Here is a 19,037-nt window from a genome sequence, read left to right as displayed (position 1 = left end):
GCCCCCAGTAGTATACAGCCTGACCCCAGTAGTATACAGTTTGCCCCCAGTAGTATACAGCCTGACCCCAGTAGTATACAGCCTGACCCCAGTAGTATACAGCTTGCCCCCAGTAGTATACAGCCTGACCCCAGTAGTATACAGCCTGACCCCAGTAGTATACAGCTTGCCCCCAGTAGAATACAGCATGCCCCCAGTAGTATACAGCTTGCCCCAGTAGAATACAGCATGCCCCCAGTAGTATACAGCTTGCCCCCAGTAGTATACAGCTTGCCCCCAGTAGTATACAGCCTGCCCCCAGTAGTATACAGCCTGCCCCAGTAGTATACAGCCTGCCCCCAGTAGAATACAGCCTGCCCCATGTTGTATACAGCTTGCCCCCAGTAGTATATAGCCTTCCCCCGGTAGTATACAGCATGCCCCCGGTAGTATACAGCTTGCCCTCAGTAGTATACAGCTTGCCCCCAGTAGTATACAGCTTGCCCCCAGTAGTATACAGCACTATCCAGCCTGCCCCCAGTAGTATACAGCTTGCCCCCAGTAGTATACAGCACTGTCCAGCCTGCCCCCAGTAGTATGCAGCTTGCCCCCAGTAGCATACAGCACTGTCCAGCCTGCCCCCAGTAGTATACAGCTTGCCCCAAGTAGTATATAGCACAGCCCAGCCTGTCCCCAGTATTATACAGCGAGCCCAGCATTAAAAAAATAAATAAACTTATATACTCACCCTCCGTTGGCCCCCGATGTGCAGCACTGCTCCCCCCATGTCCGTGCGGCTCGTCTTCTGGCTTCCGCGCCCGTCTTCTTTCTTCTGCTGGGCTCCGCCATTGCTCTCCCCCAGGCGGCAGGTGCATAGTATGACTAGGCGCCGCCCGGGGGAAAAACATGGCGGTGCCCAGCAGAAGAAAGAAGATGGGCGCGGAAGCCAGAAGACGAGCCGCGCGGACATGGGGGGAGCAGCGCTGCACATCGGGGGCCAACGGAGGGTGAGTATATAAGTTTATTATTTTTTAAGTATTTTTTACTTGTGCATTGACTCGTGTATAAGCCGAGGGGACGTTTTTCAGCACATTTTTTGTGCTGAAAAACTCGGCTTATACACGAGTATATACGGTAATATAAAATAATAGAGCAATGTATAGAGAAGGCTTACATTGATCCCTTTCCCTGCTTGGATTCACAATGTGTTATAATGTAGCGAGCCAACTAACATTATTGTTATACACATGTTATATGTGGGAGGAATATGGAGACCTTTAAGGAAAAAAATCTCATGCAGATGTTATGCAGGATGAATTTGGACCCATGCTGGTAGTTCTTGAAGGCAACACTTCTAATCTTAACGCCTTCTTCTAATTTAGGCCCAAGTAGTTCCAAGACATTAAATTCAATGGGTTGCTATGACAATTGTAACTCAGGAAAGTGGCTGTGTCTTTTCATTGATTATTTCAGGAGGCCTAGTAGCGTCACTCATTCTCTATTCCATTTTTTTTGTTAATAAAATATATATCAATTAACCAACAATATATAAAAAAACTATTTAGAAAATATAGAATCAATAGTTATATCTAAGATTATAAGATTATAACAAAAATAATAATAATATGTGCTATATATGTTATTCATATATGTGTTTTTTTCTACCATCAAAATCAAGTATGATAAACCAGAGACACTTAGTCATACATCTTGTCAACCTGACTGTGGTAATCTTCTTATATTTGTTATCCATGACTTCTTTCCTTCTAAAATCAACTTTTAAAATTATGGTAACAAGTCAGGCTATTAGGCTATTACATCCCCCCCCCCCCCTGCTCCCTCGGCACTTCCCCCTCCCACTGCCTGCTGTAATATCATACAGTGGCAGGGTAGAAGTGCTCCTCCTCAATGTAACCGCCTGTAAAGCAACAGCACAGAGGGGCTCTGGTAATTACCCCAAGATCCTTTAGCATAATTTTAAAAGTGGATTTTACAAAGAAGGAGCCCATATATCACACAGTGTCTGGATCTATTAGTAAGTGCCCATCAATATCTTTACACCAAAATCAAGTATGATAAATCATTATCATTGATGGTAAATTCCCCTTAATGCCCGGGGCATTTGGTAAAAGCATCTGAATGTGGTCTTACTTGGTCAGGACAAATGGACATATATAACAATAATATTGTTTTAGCAGCAAGTTACAATAGGTGTGACATAATACCAAAAAGCGGATGCCCAAAAAGGAGGTAAATATAGTATATTCACTTTATTGGTTAATCATCATGAAAAAATAGATAAAAACATTTAAAAAGCACACTGGGGTGCCTTAGTGTGCTTTTTAAATGTTTTTATTTATTTTTACCTCCTTTTTGGGCATCCGCTTTTTGGTATTATGTCATAACATATATTGGATGTTTTTCATTTCTTATCACCCAAACCCCCAGATGGATAAGTTACAATAGGTGGTGTGGTTCAGAAATATGGAAAATACTTCCTTGGCAGAAGACCTTAGTAAATAAAGGTATGTGTTAGGCATGTTCTCCCAAGGTAAAGGAACCATCAATCAAGACAGAAGAAATAGATGGAACACTGAAATAGTTATCACAGCTAACAACTAAGGGTCTTATAGGCAGAACTAGCATCTATAAGACATTTGTGACTTATTCTGCAAATGGTAAGTCTGAGATGGAAAAACAAGAAAACCTACCATCAGAAATCTACCTATTATAGACTTGATGGTAGGTTGCTAGTAATGTGCTAAACCCTAATCTATTTTACCTAATCCTGAACTACTTTCTAAACTTTATTATATATCTAGTTGATATGCTAATAGGCTACTGGGGAGTGGGGTAGCCTCTCCAGGCAGTGGGAGCTAAGACTGCTCCATGCCTGAGTAACCTCTACGATCCTTGCCCGGCACCCTCACACTTCATAGCAGTCCAGCTCATTTTTCAGAGCTCTACACATGTGCAGTAGCTCCGGCTTCATGATGCTTGCACATAGCGTTGTTCCCAGCAACTCTGAAGCTGAGGTACTGTGCATGTGCAGACCTCCAAAGAATCCAGAGCACCACAGGAGTGTCAGGGTGCATGCCGAGGACATGCAGGAAGGTGGGATCACAGAGGCTACTGCATAGTCTTTGCTCTAACGGCAGAGGTTACTCCACACCCCAGTAGCCTCTGCCAATAATTTGCATATTAGCTAAATAAAGGGTCGTTTGAAAATTATTTTAGGATTAGGTAAAAATCGATAAGGGTTTAGCATGTTACTATCAACCTACCATCAGATCTCCCTTAGTAGGTAGATAAATAATGGTATATTTCCTTTAAGACAAATTAGCAATTGTAATGCCCTTGGCTTGCAGTGTTGGCATTGACACTTTTTCACGCCGGCCATTTATTATGTTTGCCAGGCCTGGCAGCCACCAGGTCCTGCTGCTGTGTTTCTTGCATGGGGAAGGGTCATGTATTCAGTGCCGTGTACTTCAATCTCTGTCCAAATCAGATGTCACTGAATGACCTGTGGCAAAGGGTAAAAATCAAGGGAACACTTAAACAATGCCCTCAGGAGCAGCGCTAAACCAGATCCATACAGTAGTATAGTGGTGTATACATGATGTATTACGGCAGTGAATAATGAGTATACATGAGTCAGAAGTAATGTGAAAAAAGGTCACACAAGGTCTGCAATATAATGTCAGAAAAGGTTCCCACAAAGAGGGAGACCAGAAGGTCCAGTCAAGTATATAAACTTAAGATACTAGAATACCAGGAATCTTCCATTCTTGAACAATGAAACAAAATAATCCATATGCCTGAGTCTAATAGAAGTCATTTGTATCCTTTTATGAGAACTCCCTGATGTGGTTTCATTCAGCATCTGGAGGAGACCTAGAATATCTATAAAATGCATGTAATTTATTGTATTACAGTACATGCTGCCATGCTTAATATTGCACACATAACGAATGAGAAGGTCAATAACCTCCATTTAAGGAATAGCCAGATTCTAGCTCTTTATTACTATTAAAGTGTTACAAACTAATTTCCCTGTTTAATTAGCATATAACCGTCTAGTATGAAATGATCAAGGCTTAAGGCTCCTAATGCCAATTGTTATCTTATTTCAGTACCTTGGAGAGCCTGTGCTCCATTTACCAGGGATAAGCATTAGCGGATTAACATCTTCAATGCTAGAGCAAGTGTAGAGTTTGGCAATGATCCTGTGTCCCCTATGGCATTTAAGGATTTAAGTAGAGTTCTTCAAAGACATTGGCACACCACCAGATTCCCCCTAAGCATGTTCTATGTTAACAGTTGCTTTCTCTGATCCATTGACTAAGTGATTTGTTGGCTGCTGTGCCTCTACACTTAGAGTTGCATTTATAGGTAAAGAGCAGCTTTCATTTTGTTTCATAATTTAGGATACGCTTAGATGCATTGTAAAAGTGGACTGTAAAAGCTTTTCTGTCCATGTAATACATTGAGAAGCAATCACATGGGACCTTAAATGTCAGCCTGATAATTTCACAATACTTTATGTAAGGGGATACAGGGTTTTGTTAAAGGACACCTGTCATCAGGTCTGTGTCACTTGTCCTGTCACTACTACCTGTTGGAGCAGCTCACAAGGATCCCATCACAGCCTTTATTATCTAGTTATTTCATACATTATTCATTGTAAAATCATCTATTCTTTATCATGTAAATGAGGCTGGTCACATGGTCAGAGGCAGTGATGTCACCCCTGTTACCCCTCCCCTCTCCTCCCCCTGCTCATGTCTGTGTGTAATGTATAGTAAAGCATGGCTAGTGTGTGTCCTGCATCTGCTGACATGCTGCATCCTCCTAATATACAGGTGAGAGACACAGACATCAGCTACACATGAATCTGACATGTTCTGCTATAACCTGGCTGCCTGGAGCTGCTGTATCTCTCCTAAACACACACACATGCACACACAGGCTGCAGGGGGTGTGGCCACCAGCACCAGGAAGCACATCATTATACAGCCTCACATCATTATACAGGCTGTCAGTCATGCACTGGGGGTGTGGCTGTGCCTCCCACTCATGAATAGAGTGGACAGCTTGAATATGCTAATGCTTCATTGGACATTTCACAGGTCATTTGCATACAGCTTTAGGACCTCATTGCTTAGGTTTACAGGCATGTAGAGGGACAATGAAGGGATAGAGGCAATGCTCTCTAATGGCAGTTTATGAAAATATATTTAGTTCAGGGGGGTTATTTTGCATGACGGGTTCTCTTTAAGGCTTTGAGATGTGTGTATTTTAAATTCCTCTGGTTTGTTTTGTCTGGTTTTATGTGTAATCAAAAATAATAGATGACAATTTCCCAGCTTCTATTGTAATTACTAGGAAAACGTATTTCTAGTTAAAAAGTTTGTTATTTTTGTGTAAATCCCTAATATATATTGCACATGCATCTGTAGCTCAGCTAAAAGTGTCTGGTAGGGAATGGGGAAAACTGCTGCCACACTCATCTAACTCTCCAAAGAAGAAAAGTTTTAGGTAAGGCTATTCCAACATGCCCAACACTATCTCCTCCATCTGCAATCAGAGGATAGTCAGAGGGGAGTCAGGGGCCCCCTCCACAGTATATGGTTGGCTGAACTATTTGATTTGGATATGTATAGAGCTCCAGATGTATCACAGATAATGCAGCGCTGCACAGAGCTTGCCAAATCGGTCCCTGTATCCATGGGGCTCACAATCTAATCAACTTACCAGTAAGTTTTGGAGTGTGGGAGGAAGCCGGAGGAAACCCACGCAAACATGGATGATACATTTATCAAATCTTTATAGTCTAACTTTATACTATATCTATGTGTGTCTACTTGTGTTTACTGTACATCTGCATTTCATACACATTGGGGCACATTTACTAGGGCCATGCAACAGTTTTCTGTCGGACTGCGCATGTTTTAGTTCACGCCCCATGTTAAAGGTGCTTAAAAAAAGCAGTGCAGAGGGCGCCAGATTCATGAAGAACATGCTCCAGAAATCCTGAATCTGGCGCCCTCTGCAGTATACACAGGCAAACTACAAATAGTGCAGAGGGCACTATTAGTAAATCTTGAGAGATTGCAACTCTCTCGCTCAACTCCTTCTCACACCACCCACAGGAATTCTCTTCATCCAGGTTAGCAGTGTAATCGTCAGTGAGGAGGGTGGGGTAGTTTGACTGTATGCTGCAGCAGCTTCCTACCTCCATGACTGGAACAGAGGACATCAATAAAAGTGTTTTAGAAGAATAGTGCCTCTTCCCATGGATAGACGCATAAGTGGAACATATATGATGACCTGCTCTTATTGTTATTTACTGTACATGCCACCGTTTCCATGCCAAGTATATCCACAAACCCTCCAACCAGTGACATTAAAGGGAACCTACCACCTCGATTCTACCTATAAAGGTAGAAGGGGTGGTAGGTAGATGGATGGGACGTGAGGATAGCCCTTTTTTGGGCTAATCCTCATGTCCCAGGTGTCTTTTAGAAAACTTTATTACATGTATATGCTAATTTTTTTATGCGGCTACTGGGGCGTGGAGTAGCCGGACATGAGGCTACTAGTCGCGGCTACTCCACGCCCCACTAGCCTCTTTACTCCGCCTACCAGGTAATCTTCGACGCGCAGCTCCTGGTAACTGCGCGCCCTCGTCCGGGTCCCCTGCGTTCTGTGCATGCGCAGAACACAGGCCTTTGGTTGCGCAGCCGCGGCTCCGGGGCCGGAACTACTGCGCATGCGCAGTAGCCGGGGGACTCGGACAAGGGCGCGCAGCTCCTGGTAGGTGGAGTAACGCGGCTACTGGGGCATGGAGTAGCCGCGACTAGTAGCCTCATGTCCGGCTACTCCACGCCCCAGTAGCCGCATAAAAAAATTAGCATATACATGTAATAAAGTTTTCTGAAAGACACCCGGGACGTGAGGATTAGCCCAAAAAAGGGCTATCCTCACGTCCCATCCATCCACCTACCACCCCTTCTACCTTTATAGGTAGAATCGGGGTGGTAGGTGCCCTTTAAAGTGGTGTTCAGGGAGGAGGTGTTTATATAATAATTAATATTAATAATTCCTTTACTTTTAGTTTATTTTAGTGCACACAGATTACACAGCACTACACAGAGCTTGCTAGATCAGTTCATGTCCCAATGGAGATCACAATCTAATCAACCTACCAGTATGTTTTTGGAATGTGGGAGGACCCGAAGGAAACCCACCCAAACACAGAGAGAACATACAAACTCTTTGCAGATGTTGACCTGGATGGGACTTGTACCCAGGGCCCCAGCACTGCAAGGCATTAGTGCTAACCACTGAGCCACAGTGCTGCCTGTGTTTATATTGTAATTATCGTAGGTTAGCATTTTGCCTTGTCGGTAATCCAGCAGGACATGGGACGTCATCAGAAGTCCCAAAAATGATTGCCGACTGTTAATCAGAGTAAGTAGAGTATGGTTGAACCTATTAGAAGATTATAATTACATTACTTTGGTACTTATGAAAAAACTGTAATAGACCGTTATTATGGATGGTTAGACCCCTTCAACATAGGGATTACAACCCAGTTCGCTTGTTCATAAAACAGTTGAACATTAAACATAAACAGTTGAAATTCCTTTTGAATTCCTTTTCGTTCACTAGATCTGAATAATGTTCTGTCCATAATGGCATAATGTCACAAGGCAGGAACATAATCCAATGGATACAGTTTATGTAAAAATTTTTCTGTAGTAACATAATGTCCATGGCAGCCATCAGTCACTGCGACCACATAGAGCAGTGGTGGTGAACCTATGGCACGGGTGCCAGAGGCGGCACTCAGAGCCTTCTCTGTGGGCACCCATGCCATCCCCCTAGAATAGAGTTCACCATGCAGGGATCAAAGAATGCTAGCCCAATGATTCTTCTTGTACACAGGGAACCAGGAAAGAAACAGCAATAGACCGAATTTGCCCTCCTCCTTTCAACTGTGTTGGTGTCCTCAGCAATTAATTACTGCCTAAATTGCTGTGCTGGCACTTTGCCATAAAAAGGTGGATTTTGGTTGAAGTTTGGGCACTCATGATTTAAAAGGTTTGCCATCACTGACATAGAGGTTCCCCTTTGTAGTTGTATGTCACATATCCATATCCATATCCATATCCAGCAGCATCCTGTATTTATGTTTCATATAACAAATCAAAATACAATTAAACAATTTCCATAACATGTAATACTTCTACTCTCATATTTAATTCAACCTTTTTTCTTATATTTGCAATGCTCCTCCTGGAGTCTTGAAGATCCCACCTGAAGCACAGATCACATGTAACCTCAAGAAAACCCTCATATTTTGTAGACCTTTATGTTACATGAAATCTGTTTTAATAAATGTGTCACTGTCTGTCTTTAGGCATTTAGATTTTCAGCAGTTTCAATCTTTCTAGTACATTTCTCTAATAATACATTGTAACAGAATGGTTCAGTGGTTAGTGGAGTTGGTCCGGGTTAAATCCTTTTATTAAGAAATCAATTCAATTAAAGCTCTGTCGCTCATGTGTATCCCAATAGGGACTCCAAATAATGATTTACAGTATATCCATTCATTTACTAATGCTAGCTGTATTTGTAAGTAACTGAATGGTTAAGTCACCTGCTATCGGGGCTAATAGTTATAATTGAGTGTGAGGGGGTGTTCTTGCTGCAGTGCTGTATTAGAGAGGCTGTTCTTATGTATAGCATAATTCACTTCTCCCTTCTGGTGCAGTGTGAGTTTTTGGAGGCTCTAAGTAATTAGTTTGTTCAATAAAACTTATAAATCAGTCTAGTACATTGCAACTACTGACATTTCTGCTCAGTTATTGGCAAATATAGAGGTACTGGACTCTGCACTGGGATATGCTGAGAGGATTCTGCAGTATCACAAAAACCTATTGTGGTTCTAATGTAGTGTAGAAAAGAGCTGACACCCGTCCTGCATCACTTCAGTGTGTAACAATGGGCAGGTGATGCTCTGCTCCTTATCACCCTGTCCCTATGTGTTGTGTCACATCATGTGCTTAGGGTGCAGAGATGTTCACCCTTTAAGTGCTGATATGATGAACAACTCCAGAAAAGCAGCTTCTTGCAGGCTACTATAAGCATGACTTTAAGTCTAGAAATTATCTAATATGTGGAGGGCAGGTAAGTTTTTGGTATCTAAGGAATATATTGCTGTGTGCAATCAGTTTGCACTCCAATTAGTGGTGCTACAAATGCTTGCAACCTCCACATTTCCCTTATGATGTGCTGCTAAGAAATACAGCATGCTCCTCAGTTCTTAAAGAGCCATTCCCACCATCTGCTTGTGACTACAGAAGCTGCATGCTGGAGCACAGCAGAGCCAAGGCTAGCTTCACACTCAGCAGCACATGAAAGGAAGGCTCCTGCCTGTCACAGCTCACATCATCACGCTCCTCAACTAGATGGAAATCTCCTGTCCTCAGGGAGCCTGATATGATTAAACCTTCTTCCAGGTCTGGGAATATTGTCTGTTCATCAGCTGATGGTCCATTGGGAGCAGGAGTCTTCACATATTGAGATGTACCTGCATTGATTTGTTTCTAAGCCTACATCAGGGCAGAAGAGTGGACATTAGGTGATTATGAGGGCACAGGACTCTTTTGATTTAATTTCCTAGTCCGGGAGGATTTGATGGAATGAAATACCTAATAATCTCACTGGTGGTGTCCTGACTTCTCAGAAGCTTACTGGTGGCATCCCAAGGACACAGGACACCCTCCCCTGAACTCTAATCCTGTCACTTACACTCATTGATCTCCAGCAGCTTCCAGTAGAAGATATCTATGAGCCTCTGAACAGCCCACTGTTTGATAGCTGTGAGTCCAGCAGACACCATGCAAGTCTCCATAGCCTGCACAGAGCACAACCTCAAGAGTAGGAATGGGGACGATAGGCACAGCAAACAGAACTCCAGTGGTCCAAATGTGGTCAATGCAGCCAGGGCAAGGTTCCGCACTGTGGCCATCATCGCCAGGAGTCTGGGAACTTTCACCCCTCAGCACCATATATCATTGAAGGAATCTACTGCCAAGCAAACTGGCATGAAATATAGGTAAGGTATATCATTCACTACGCTTCTCTATATTCTCTAGAAATAAAAATGATGAAAGAGATACATAGAAGATACATTATAAATAAGTAGACCATGACACGTGTTCTATAAGGTAGGTTCTCATAACTTTTTTAAAGTTGTACTTTGCTAATGTTTGCAATTTATGCCAATGCATGGTTCCAGTAATCCCATAGTATATTTATGTTTCATAATATTCTCACCGTGTTTGCTATAAAGAGTACAGTCCTTTAGCTCTGTTTTGCTTAGTCTTGCTATGAACAACCTACTCTACAATCAGTCACAGTCCAAAGTGGTGTAGTGATGATTATTCTTAAGAATTATTTAGTAAATTTTACACCATTCTGTTCATGTGTGCACATTCTTTGTGTACAGTATAGTGTCACGGTATTCAGCAGAACAGTATATAGAATGTGTTCAACTCCCCTTTGGGGCTCATAAGCTAATTCCTTATCTCCAACAACACACACACAGTCTAGGTCATTTTAATAGAACGCCACTTAATCTAAGGAAGTTTTTGGCGTGCAAGAGAAAGGAGGATTATTTTAAGGAAGTCCATGCAAAATTTGGATGACAGAGTAAGTACCAACTCCTTCCAGATGTTGCCCTGGTCATTGTCAGCTGGATGAGCCCAGTGCTGTCAGGCGGTAGTATTACATACATTTAAAGCATTAAAAATAGGTAGATAAAACTTTTTTGTCATCTTACCATTTAACCAGCTTTTATTGATATAGATGAAAAACACATACACTATGTTACATGTGTAAGGGAATGCGTTGTAGCAAAAGATACAAAATGATGACAAGTGAAAGTGAGTTTTACTTTAAAGTTTATCGGCTATCAAATTATCATTATACACCGCTTCATGAATGTACAGCACCGGGTAAGTCATTTCACTACAACTTGCTGGGATTATTGAGGGGATGAGATGTTTGGGATATTGTGGAGCTGATTTGCTGTGACGGTGATTGATAATAATTGAAAGAAGCTAAAGGCAGCTCCAGTGTTACTCATAAATCAGAGGATAGAGTTAATGATTACTGGAAGGTGAATCCCATAAATAAGCCCTGTACTTTACATAGCTACTGTACTAGACAACTGCAATGATTTATCCGGCACGGCTCAGTGGAGCAGAAAGTGATGGTGCATTAATAGGGATGATCTGGACTGGGGTGTAATATGCTGTAACTACTGCTCTATTGAGTCACATAAGATTGTATAAAGAAGTAACATTAAATCTGGCTATGGCTGTAGACTAATATTTATTATGAGTTATAACGGATGCATCTAGGATAATAGATTGATGTCCCATAAATTTAGAGTGAATTATTGACTTCGTACCTTATGCTTTTTTTTAATCAAGTCATTTTTTGGACATATGCCCCACACCCTATCAAGTCCAGGAAAGCAGCAGAATAAAGAACAACAATGCCAGATAAACGGAGCATAATATAGAGAGAAACTAGTAGTTACAGAAAAGGGACTATGACGTACTGTAGATGAACAGGGGACAGGTCAACATCATCCTGCCACAGGCCCCACACTCTCAAGTTTGCCACTGCCTAGGATACATACCCATCTCCAACCTGATAATCATGTTCATGCTGTCTACAAAGGACTCCACTGGCAATGCCAACACTCACATAACATGTACATTAAATGTGCCCGTTCCATCCCGCACCATGGGCAGGTGTCCTCTCCTCTCAAGGCAGCATGCAGTTTGAAACACCTTACTTAATAAGAACAATTGGGAGAGCCAATGCACCTCACATAAGGACAAGTTGGGGTCCATGGCAATATGTCAGACAACTGGCCATTTGCTAGGGATCCCACGTCCACTTCCTATGGATCTATTGTATACTGTCCATGCTTGATCTTCTACTAGAAGTTCATGATTGTTATGGTTAATGTTCTTTTATAACTCAACAGAAAATATGTCTGGGTAATTTACAACAATTAGAAAACATATTTAGACATGTTTGATAAAGTTTTATAGAGAAAATTAATTTAATTATATTTTCTGAGATTATATTGATGGCCATGATTTATATACGCAGTCTCCGGGGTTAAGTACATGATAGGTTTTTTAGGCTTGTAGTTGAGTTGAATTTGTTTGTAAGTAGGAACTGGTATATTTTAGAATTGTAAATCCAGGCAAAAAAAGAAATTTGGCCCAGTGACAATTGGATTTTCAAAATATTGTGCGGTCATGGGCAAAAAGATTATGAAAACAACTTAATTACAGCTGATCATTGCAGCCTGGGAGTAAATTTAAAACATTCAGAGAGCTTCACCAGAGGTCACAGTGGGCAGAGAGGTCCCTCTGTAACTCGGGGAACACCTGTACTTAGGATAGGTCATCAATATAAATTAGATGCAAGTCCAAAATTTGGAATTGCAAGTGATCATCCACCTCCACTTGTCCAATGTCTCTGAAATCTCATTCATCGGTCACATGGTCAACTTGCACCTCACTCCCATTCAACTGGACAGTGGGGTTGGCAGTGTTTGGACCCTCAAAGATCTAATTTTGAAGTACAGTATAGGTTATTAATGTCTATGACTTGATTAAGTAGTTTGGATCCATTGATATATGTGATTCATACAAAAAGTCTATATTGTTCACAGAAACAATCTTCTGGCTACAACTAAGTTGCGTCAATCTCAGCAATTGACCATGGGATAGACTGCAGCCTGACTGATCCAGCGCTGCCATAGTCCTAACTCGGAAGATCAATGTGCAGAGCTCCGAACACTTTGAAAGATCATTTTCACAAATATATATTTATGTACACAGCTTGTATACTTTCTTCACAGTGATAGCAGCTCTGTGCAACATAATACACTTAAAAACACACAGAGAAGGATAATATAATTAAAGGTTCATCATACACATACCTAGTGTAATATAATAAGGAGAGAGCAGGTGCAGGGAAATCAAATTTTGCATGGCCGCCTCTCTCTGGTATCATTTATGACACCTGTGTTCTGTCAGAAGGGAGAACAGAAAGCTATTGTATTGTTTCAGAGATCATCTCGTCTCTCCTGTAGTCTTTTACTTGCACCCTGGAGAGCACCTATCACTTATTTGATTTCCCGGTGCCCACTCTGCCTGATCATCTACATTAAGGGATATTCACACACAGCAGACACACTGCACAATTCTGGTCATGCAAAGACAGCTACAATTTACATTTTTTCTTTTTTTGCATGTCTCACTTTCAGATGAAACATAGACAGGTGGTCCCTGACTTAAAGGGGTATTCTCGCCTGGGCATTCACATTCAGTTTCACTTATCTTCCATTTATAACTATTTCTTCAATTGGAAGTTATTAAAAAAAATGTTCCTGTGTGAAGATAATTTCTCATAAATGTAGTCATTCTGTCCCTTAGAAACGACATGGCTTCCTCGGTTACGACCACGTCACACTCTGGCAGCGGTGGCCAGACATGAGCTATTGAGTCTGTCATGTCCTGTCATGTAGTAAATCCCGGACATTTCATATACAAAAAACTTTTGTTTCTTTGTGCAATCCCTCCAGCAGACGTGCCATATCCGAGGAAGCCATCTCGTTTCTAAGGGATAGAATGACTACATTTATGAGAAATTATCTTCACACAGGAACATATTTTTTAATAACATCTAATTGAAGAAATGTTTATATATGGCAGATTTATCAAACTGAATGTGAATGCCCAGACGAGAATACCCCTTTAAGGACACCTGATAACTCCTAGTTACAGACGGCCCCCACTGCCTTCTGTGACCTCTGGTGAAGCTCCCTTACATTCCATAATATAAGGTTCACCAAAGCTGAACATTCACTTTACATTACAGAGTATGGCTCATTCACACGGCCGCTCATGGGGACGTACATGCGGCCGCAAATTTGCGGCAGCATATACGTCCCCATAGACGGCAATGGCGGCGGCACGGCATACCGCCTGTGAATGTACCCTAATACCAGGGTCAGATGGCACAATAAGGGTGAGCGCCCTGCTCTCAGGTGCTTACAATCTATATTATGTCTTATTTTATTTGTATATGATTTATAAAGTTCTGCAGAATATTCTGGTGCTATGTAAATAAAGATTTATTATTCTCATGATAGGGGTATGTGATCTTCCCTAGATGTCTTTTTGAATAACCCTTGTCTCCTGTTTTCATCGTGGACTTGTTTCTGACCATTGCATTCATTGTACTATTACAATTCAATTGTTCTTGTTATACTGCTAAATTATTTAACTGAAAAGCAGCTTAACAAGTGCATTGATTCTGCGCTGAAAGTGCTGTGTCTGCTATCTGCAGATAGTATACAGTATATTACCTACAATTACCGGTGGCTGTGATACAGAACCATACATGTAGATAAACTTAGTGCATATATTGGATGTTTTGATAATTACATTATTCCTGAATAATCAGCATCTTAAACAGTGAAAACACTGCTAATAGTTTTCAAAATATACTTAAAGGGGATGTCCCAAGTTTTTAAGTCTTACGTTTTAAGTTCTGCATATAGGGGATAACAAGGTATTCAGTGAGGGTCCACTTGCTGGGAGCCTGCTGATCATGAGAACAGGACCCTCAATAATCTGCAGAATGTCCCATTCTCACTAATGGGTAGAGCTACAGGACACACGCTTATTCATTCAGTTCCATGGGAGTTGTCAGAGTTTGCCGAGCCCTACGCTCAGCTATCTATGATAACCCCATTCGCTGTCAGTGAGAATGCCGGACATAGCCGAGCATTGTGGTTGACAATTTCTGACATTCCCATATAAATTAATGGTGCAGCGGCTTCACCTGCCGCTCCACACATTAGTGAGAACAAAACCCCCATAGTCCATATTTCTGGGGGTTCCATTTACATAATCCATGGGTGTTTTTGGAGTCTGAGCCTCACCAGTCAGCTAGTTATCCCCTATTCTTTGGATAGAGGATAACTTAAAAACTAGGGACAAACTCTTTAAAAAACCTATTTCCATCTTTTATTGTACTTTTTGTTTCATATTCAAATTTTCTTTTTTTTTTTTTTTTTTTTTACTAACCAGCCATTGTTCTACCCCTTCCCTCTTTTATGATGGATATTATATCACTTAAATGGATAATAACTTTCTACTCTTTGGAAATATCAAAAAAGAAAACGTATTAGCAGTCAATAATTTAGAAAGACAATCTCGCTAATTATAGGCTAGACACTTTTTTGCAACAAAGGCCCAGCAGTGTTATATTACATAACGTTTAATGAATACTTATTAAAAACAACACCCAAGAACAATAGAATTCTGTAGGTACCGAGACTGTGGAGCAGATTTATCAAGCTGCCTAAGAGTAAGAATGTGCTTGGTTGCCCATGGCAACCAATTACAGCTCCCCTTTAAAATATTCATGCGCACTGGTAAAATAAAAACTGAGCTGTTATTGGTTGCCATTGGCAACTAAGCACTTCCTTACTCTTAGGCAGCTTAATAAATCTGCCCCTAAGTGTCTGTGTATCCATCTCTGGTTTTATGCTTAGAGATGCATTTACATTTATTACATTACATAAGTCCTTTAACGTATTACTTGAACTTTGCATTTATTTAACTTATTGGCATAAAGTCTATACCAATGCCAGAAGCCTCACAAACAAAATGGAGGAAATGGAACTCTTAATGTTGGAGGGCGAAAATGATATAGTGGGTATCAGCGAGACATGGCTGGACAGTAGCAATGACTGGGCTGTTACAATAAACGGTTATAGTCTTTTTAGGAAATGATTGTTTAAATAAAAATGGAAAAGGGTTTTGTTTATATGTGAAATCTTGCCTCAAGCCCGTCCTGCGAGATGACATCAATGACAAAAATAAAAATGTGGGTGGACATACAGGGAGGAAAAAAGAATAGCAAATATTACTTGGGGTTTGTTATAAGACTCCAAATATAATGGAGGCAGAAGAGGAACTGATGATAAGCCAAATAGATGGGGCCTCAAAGGATGGTGAAGTACTTATCATGGGGGAATTCAATTACCCAGATATGAACTGATCAGAAACAGGTCCTTTAAAGGAAGCAGGTTTTGTCGACAACAAAAGACAATTACCTGTCGCAACTAGTCCTGGAGCCAACAAGAGGGGGGGGCACTGCTGGACCTTATTCTAACCAACAGACCTGACAGGTATCAAAATTACATGTTGGGTGGAACCTGGGTAATAGTGACCACAATATCATTGATTTTGTATTACGTTTTACTAAGGGCGTTAGTGGAGGGGCAACAAACACTCAAAACTTCACATTTTCAGCAGCTAAGTGAAGACCTCATAGGCATTAACTGGGACAATGTTCTCAAAGACAAAAGCACCCCCAAAAAAAGGGACATTTTCACAGATATTCTAAAAAAGGGTCCTGTGAAATACACATACCATATGGGGACATAATAGAAACAAGAAAAAAAAGCAGTGTTGACTATTACTATAAAGCAAGCAGTAAACAAAAAAGATAAGGTGTTTAAGTTGCTAAAATAAGAAGGTGTTACAGGATTATAGAGAGAAAAATAATTCTGTAAACAATAGACTGAAAGAAATATTGCCAAGGAAAGTAGAAATAATCCTTAATTATTTTTCAAGTATTTAAATAACAACTAAAAACCGAGAGAGTCTGAGGAATAATCTCACTGAAAAAACACTAAAATAGACGGCTCACTGGGCCCATTATTATACAGACCATTATTTTTAATATTTTAGGATTCATTAAGGACAGATGCTTTTCCACAGGACTGGCATGTGATGCCAACCTACAAAAAAGGATCAAAAAGCGATCCTGGAAACCACAGACCTATAAATCTTATTTTTATTATGGAGAAAATACTTGAGGGGTTTATGCTATCCTGGAGTATCTCACTGTACATAACCTTAAAACCCAGCATCAGCATGTCCTGTCAGACTAATCTTATTGTTGGGGAGGCTGTGGATGTTGTGTATCTGGACTTTTCCTGGGGCTAGAGGAAAATTTGTGTTTTTGGGTTAGCTATTGGCTTACTGATAGAAAACAGAGGGTCATCATTTATAGCACATTCTCAGATTGGGTTGACGTTTTAATATTTTTATTGTAGTTGGTTTACACAGTCAAGTTTCAATATTTGCAGATGATACCAAGCTGTGTAAAGTAATTAATACCAAGGCCAATAGTACAGCATTACACAGGAATAAGTGGAAGCTGGAGAATTGGGCAGAAAAATGGCTGATGAGGTGTAATGTAGATAAATGTAAGGTAATGCACTTTGGCCATGGAAACAAAAAGTACAATTATATTCTAAACAGTCAATCACTTGTTAAAATTGCAACTGAAAAAGAGAGAAATAAATTCTCATGATAAGGACATAGTTTTGCCCTTATACAAATTACCGTTTGGACCACACATGGTATATTGGGGCACATTTATCAAGAGTGCATAGTGCAGAGTGCACCAGATTCAGGATTTCTGGCACACGTTCTGCATGAATCGGGCACTGCCCCGACAAATTGCACAACTTTTTTTTATGTGCACCTTTAACATAGGATGTGCGATGCATTTCTGTTGGACTTTGCATATTAAATCTGGCGCACGATCTGACTGTGCACCTGAACACCCCCTTCAGTGCAGAAATTTATATTGCATTAAGCATTGTGCAGCTGTTCTACACAAAACGGTCGCGTGGCAACACAAATGTAACTACCTGTGAAAACAGTTGGTACCTAAAACAACACACAATGAAAATGGAAAGCACACCCGTAGGTGAAATGTCCAGCTCACCCAAATGTATGTAATTCCAAATCCCCTGGTCTCAGCCTTGGTGCACGTAGCAATATCCAAAACGTAGAATCCAAACAGAACAAACGTATGCAAAACTCGGCACTCATAAGAAGCCACCAGGATGGATAAAAAGCAGTTTTCTTTATTATCGTCTCAGGGACAGAACAACTTTTGTGCATGCGATCAACGCGTTTCATCGCAGCACATCTTAATCATGATCTAAAACAACATGCAATGTCCAACAGAAAATTGGCGCCATCCCTTAGTAAATGTACCCCATTGTGTACCAGTGTATAAAAAGGACGTATTAGAACTAGAATGGGTGCAGAGGACAGCAACCAAGATTTTTAGGGGAATGGAGGGACCAGAATACAATGTCAGATTACAAAACATAGGGTTATTCAGCTCAGAAAAAAAAACAGCTGAGGGGCGACCTCATTACAATATACAAATACCCGTACAGAAAGAACAAGGATCTTTCCAAAGGGCCAGGACAAGGGGGTATCCTCTATGCCCAGAGGAGAACCAGTTCTACCATCACCATAGATAGGGGGTATCCTCTACGCCTTGAGAAGAGGCGGTTCTACCATTGCCATAGACAGGGCGTATCCTCTATGCCCAGAGGAGAACTGGTTCTACCATCACCATAGATAGGGGGTATCCTCTACGCCTTGAGGAGAGGTGGTTCTACCATCTCCATAGACAGAGATTCCTTACTGTAAGAGCAGTGAGACTATGGAGCTCTCTGCTGCAGGAGCTTGCTATGGCAGACTCTATGTACATGTTCAAGAGAGGCCTGGATGACTTTCTGGAGAGCAGAAATATCACGGTTATGGGGAAAAACATTTGCTTAATTCTTTAAAGTTGGACTTGCATCTTTTTCCAACCTTATATACTATGATACCATGATACATTTTACCACACATTCTCACAGTTTCACATTTACTTTAATGCTATTGTATTACACTGGACAATTTCCACAAAACAACCAGAGAACAATAAATAACGTGTGTCTAAGTGACAAATTTGTTCTCAACCACACAGGAGGTAGTTACCATGGTGTTACCTACCATGTCAGCTGGGAATCCAAGAGTTCCTCCCCCACCATATCCTCACAATCTCCGTATCACTGGAACCCT

At 41.0% G+C, this 19,037-nt stretch overlaps 1 protein-coding gene across 4 annotated transcripts in view; it reads left to right on the top strand.

Moving 5' to 3' along the window:
• Positions 1-19,037, top strand: part of KCNAB1 (potassium voltage-gated channel subfamily A regulatory beta subunit 1) — a 234,298-nt gene that overhangs the window by 94,779 nt on the left and 120,482 nt on the right. The window contains exon 1 of one of the 4 annotated variants that reach the window (XM_072142950.1): positions 9,282-10,105. The exons of 2 other annotated variants lie outside the window; for them this stretch is intronic. In XM_072142950.1, coding sequence (XP_071999051.1) covers positions 9,888-10,105 — 218 coding nt within the window. In that variant the 5' untranslated portion in view covers positions 9,282-9,887. Of the gene's footprint in view, positions 1-9,281; positions 10,106-10,678; positions 10,702-19,037 lie in introns of those variants that run through there. One more of the 4 variants, XM_072142951.1, reaches the window with a different exon arrangement.

This window comes from Engystomops pustulosus, chromosome 3, assembly GCF_040894005.1.
Source record: "Engystomops pustulosus chromosome 3, aEngPut4.maternal, whole genome shotgun sequence".
In the NCBI taxonomy this organism is placed as follows: domain Eukaryota; kingdom Metazoa; phylum Chordata; class Amphibia; order Anura; family Leptodactylidae; genus Engystomops; species Engystomops pustulosus.
The sequence above is the reverse complement of the archived record's forward strand: the minus strand, read 5'-3'. Positions and strand labels throughout refer to the sequence as shown.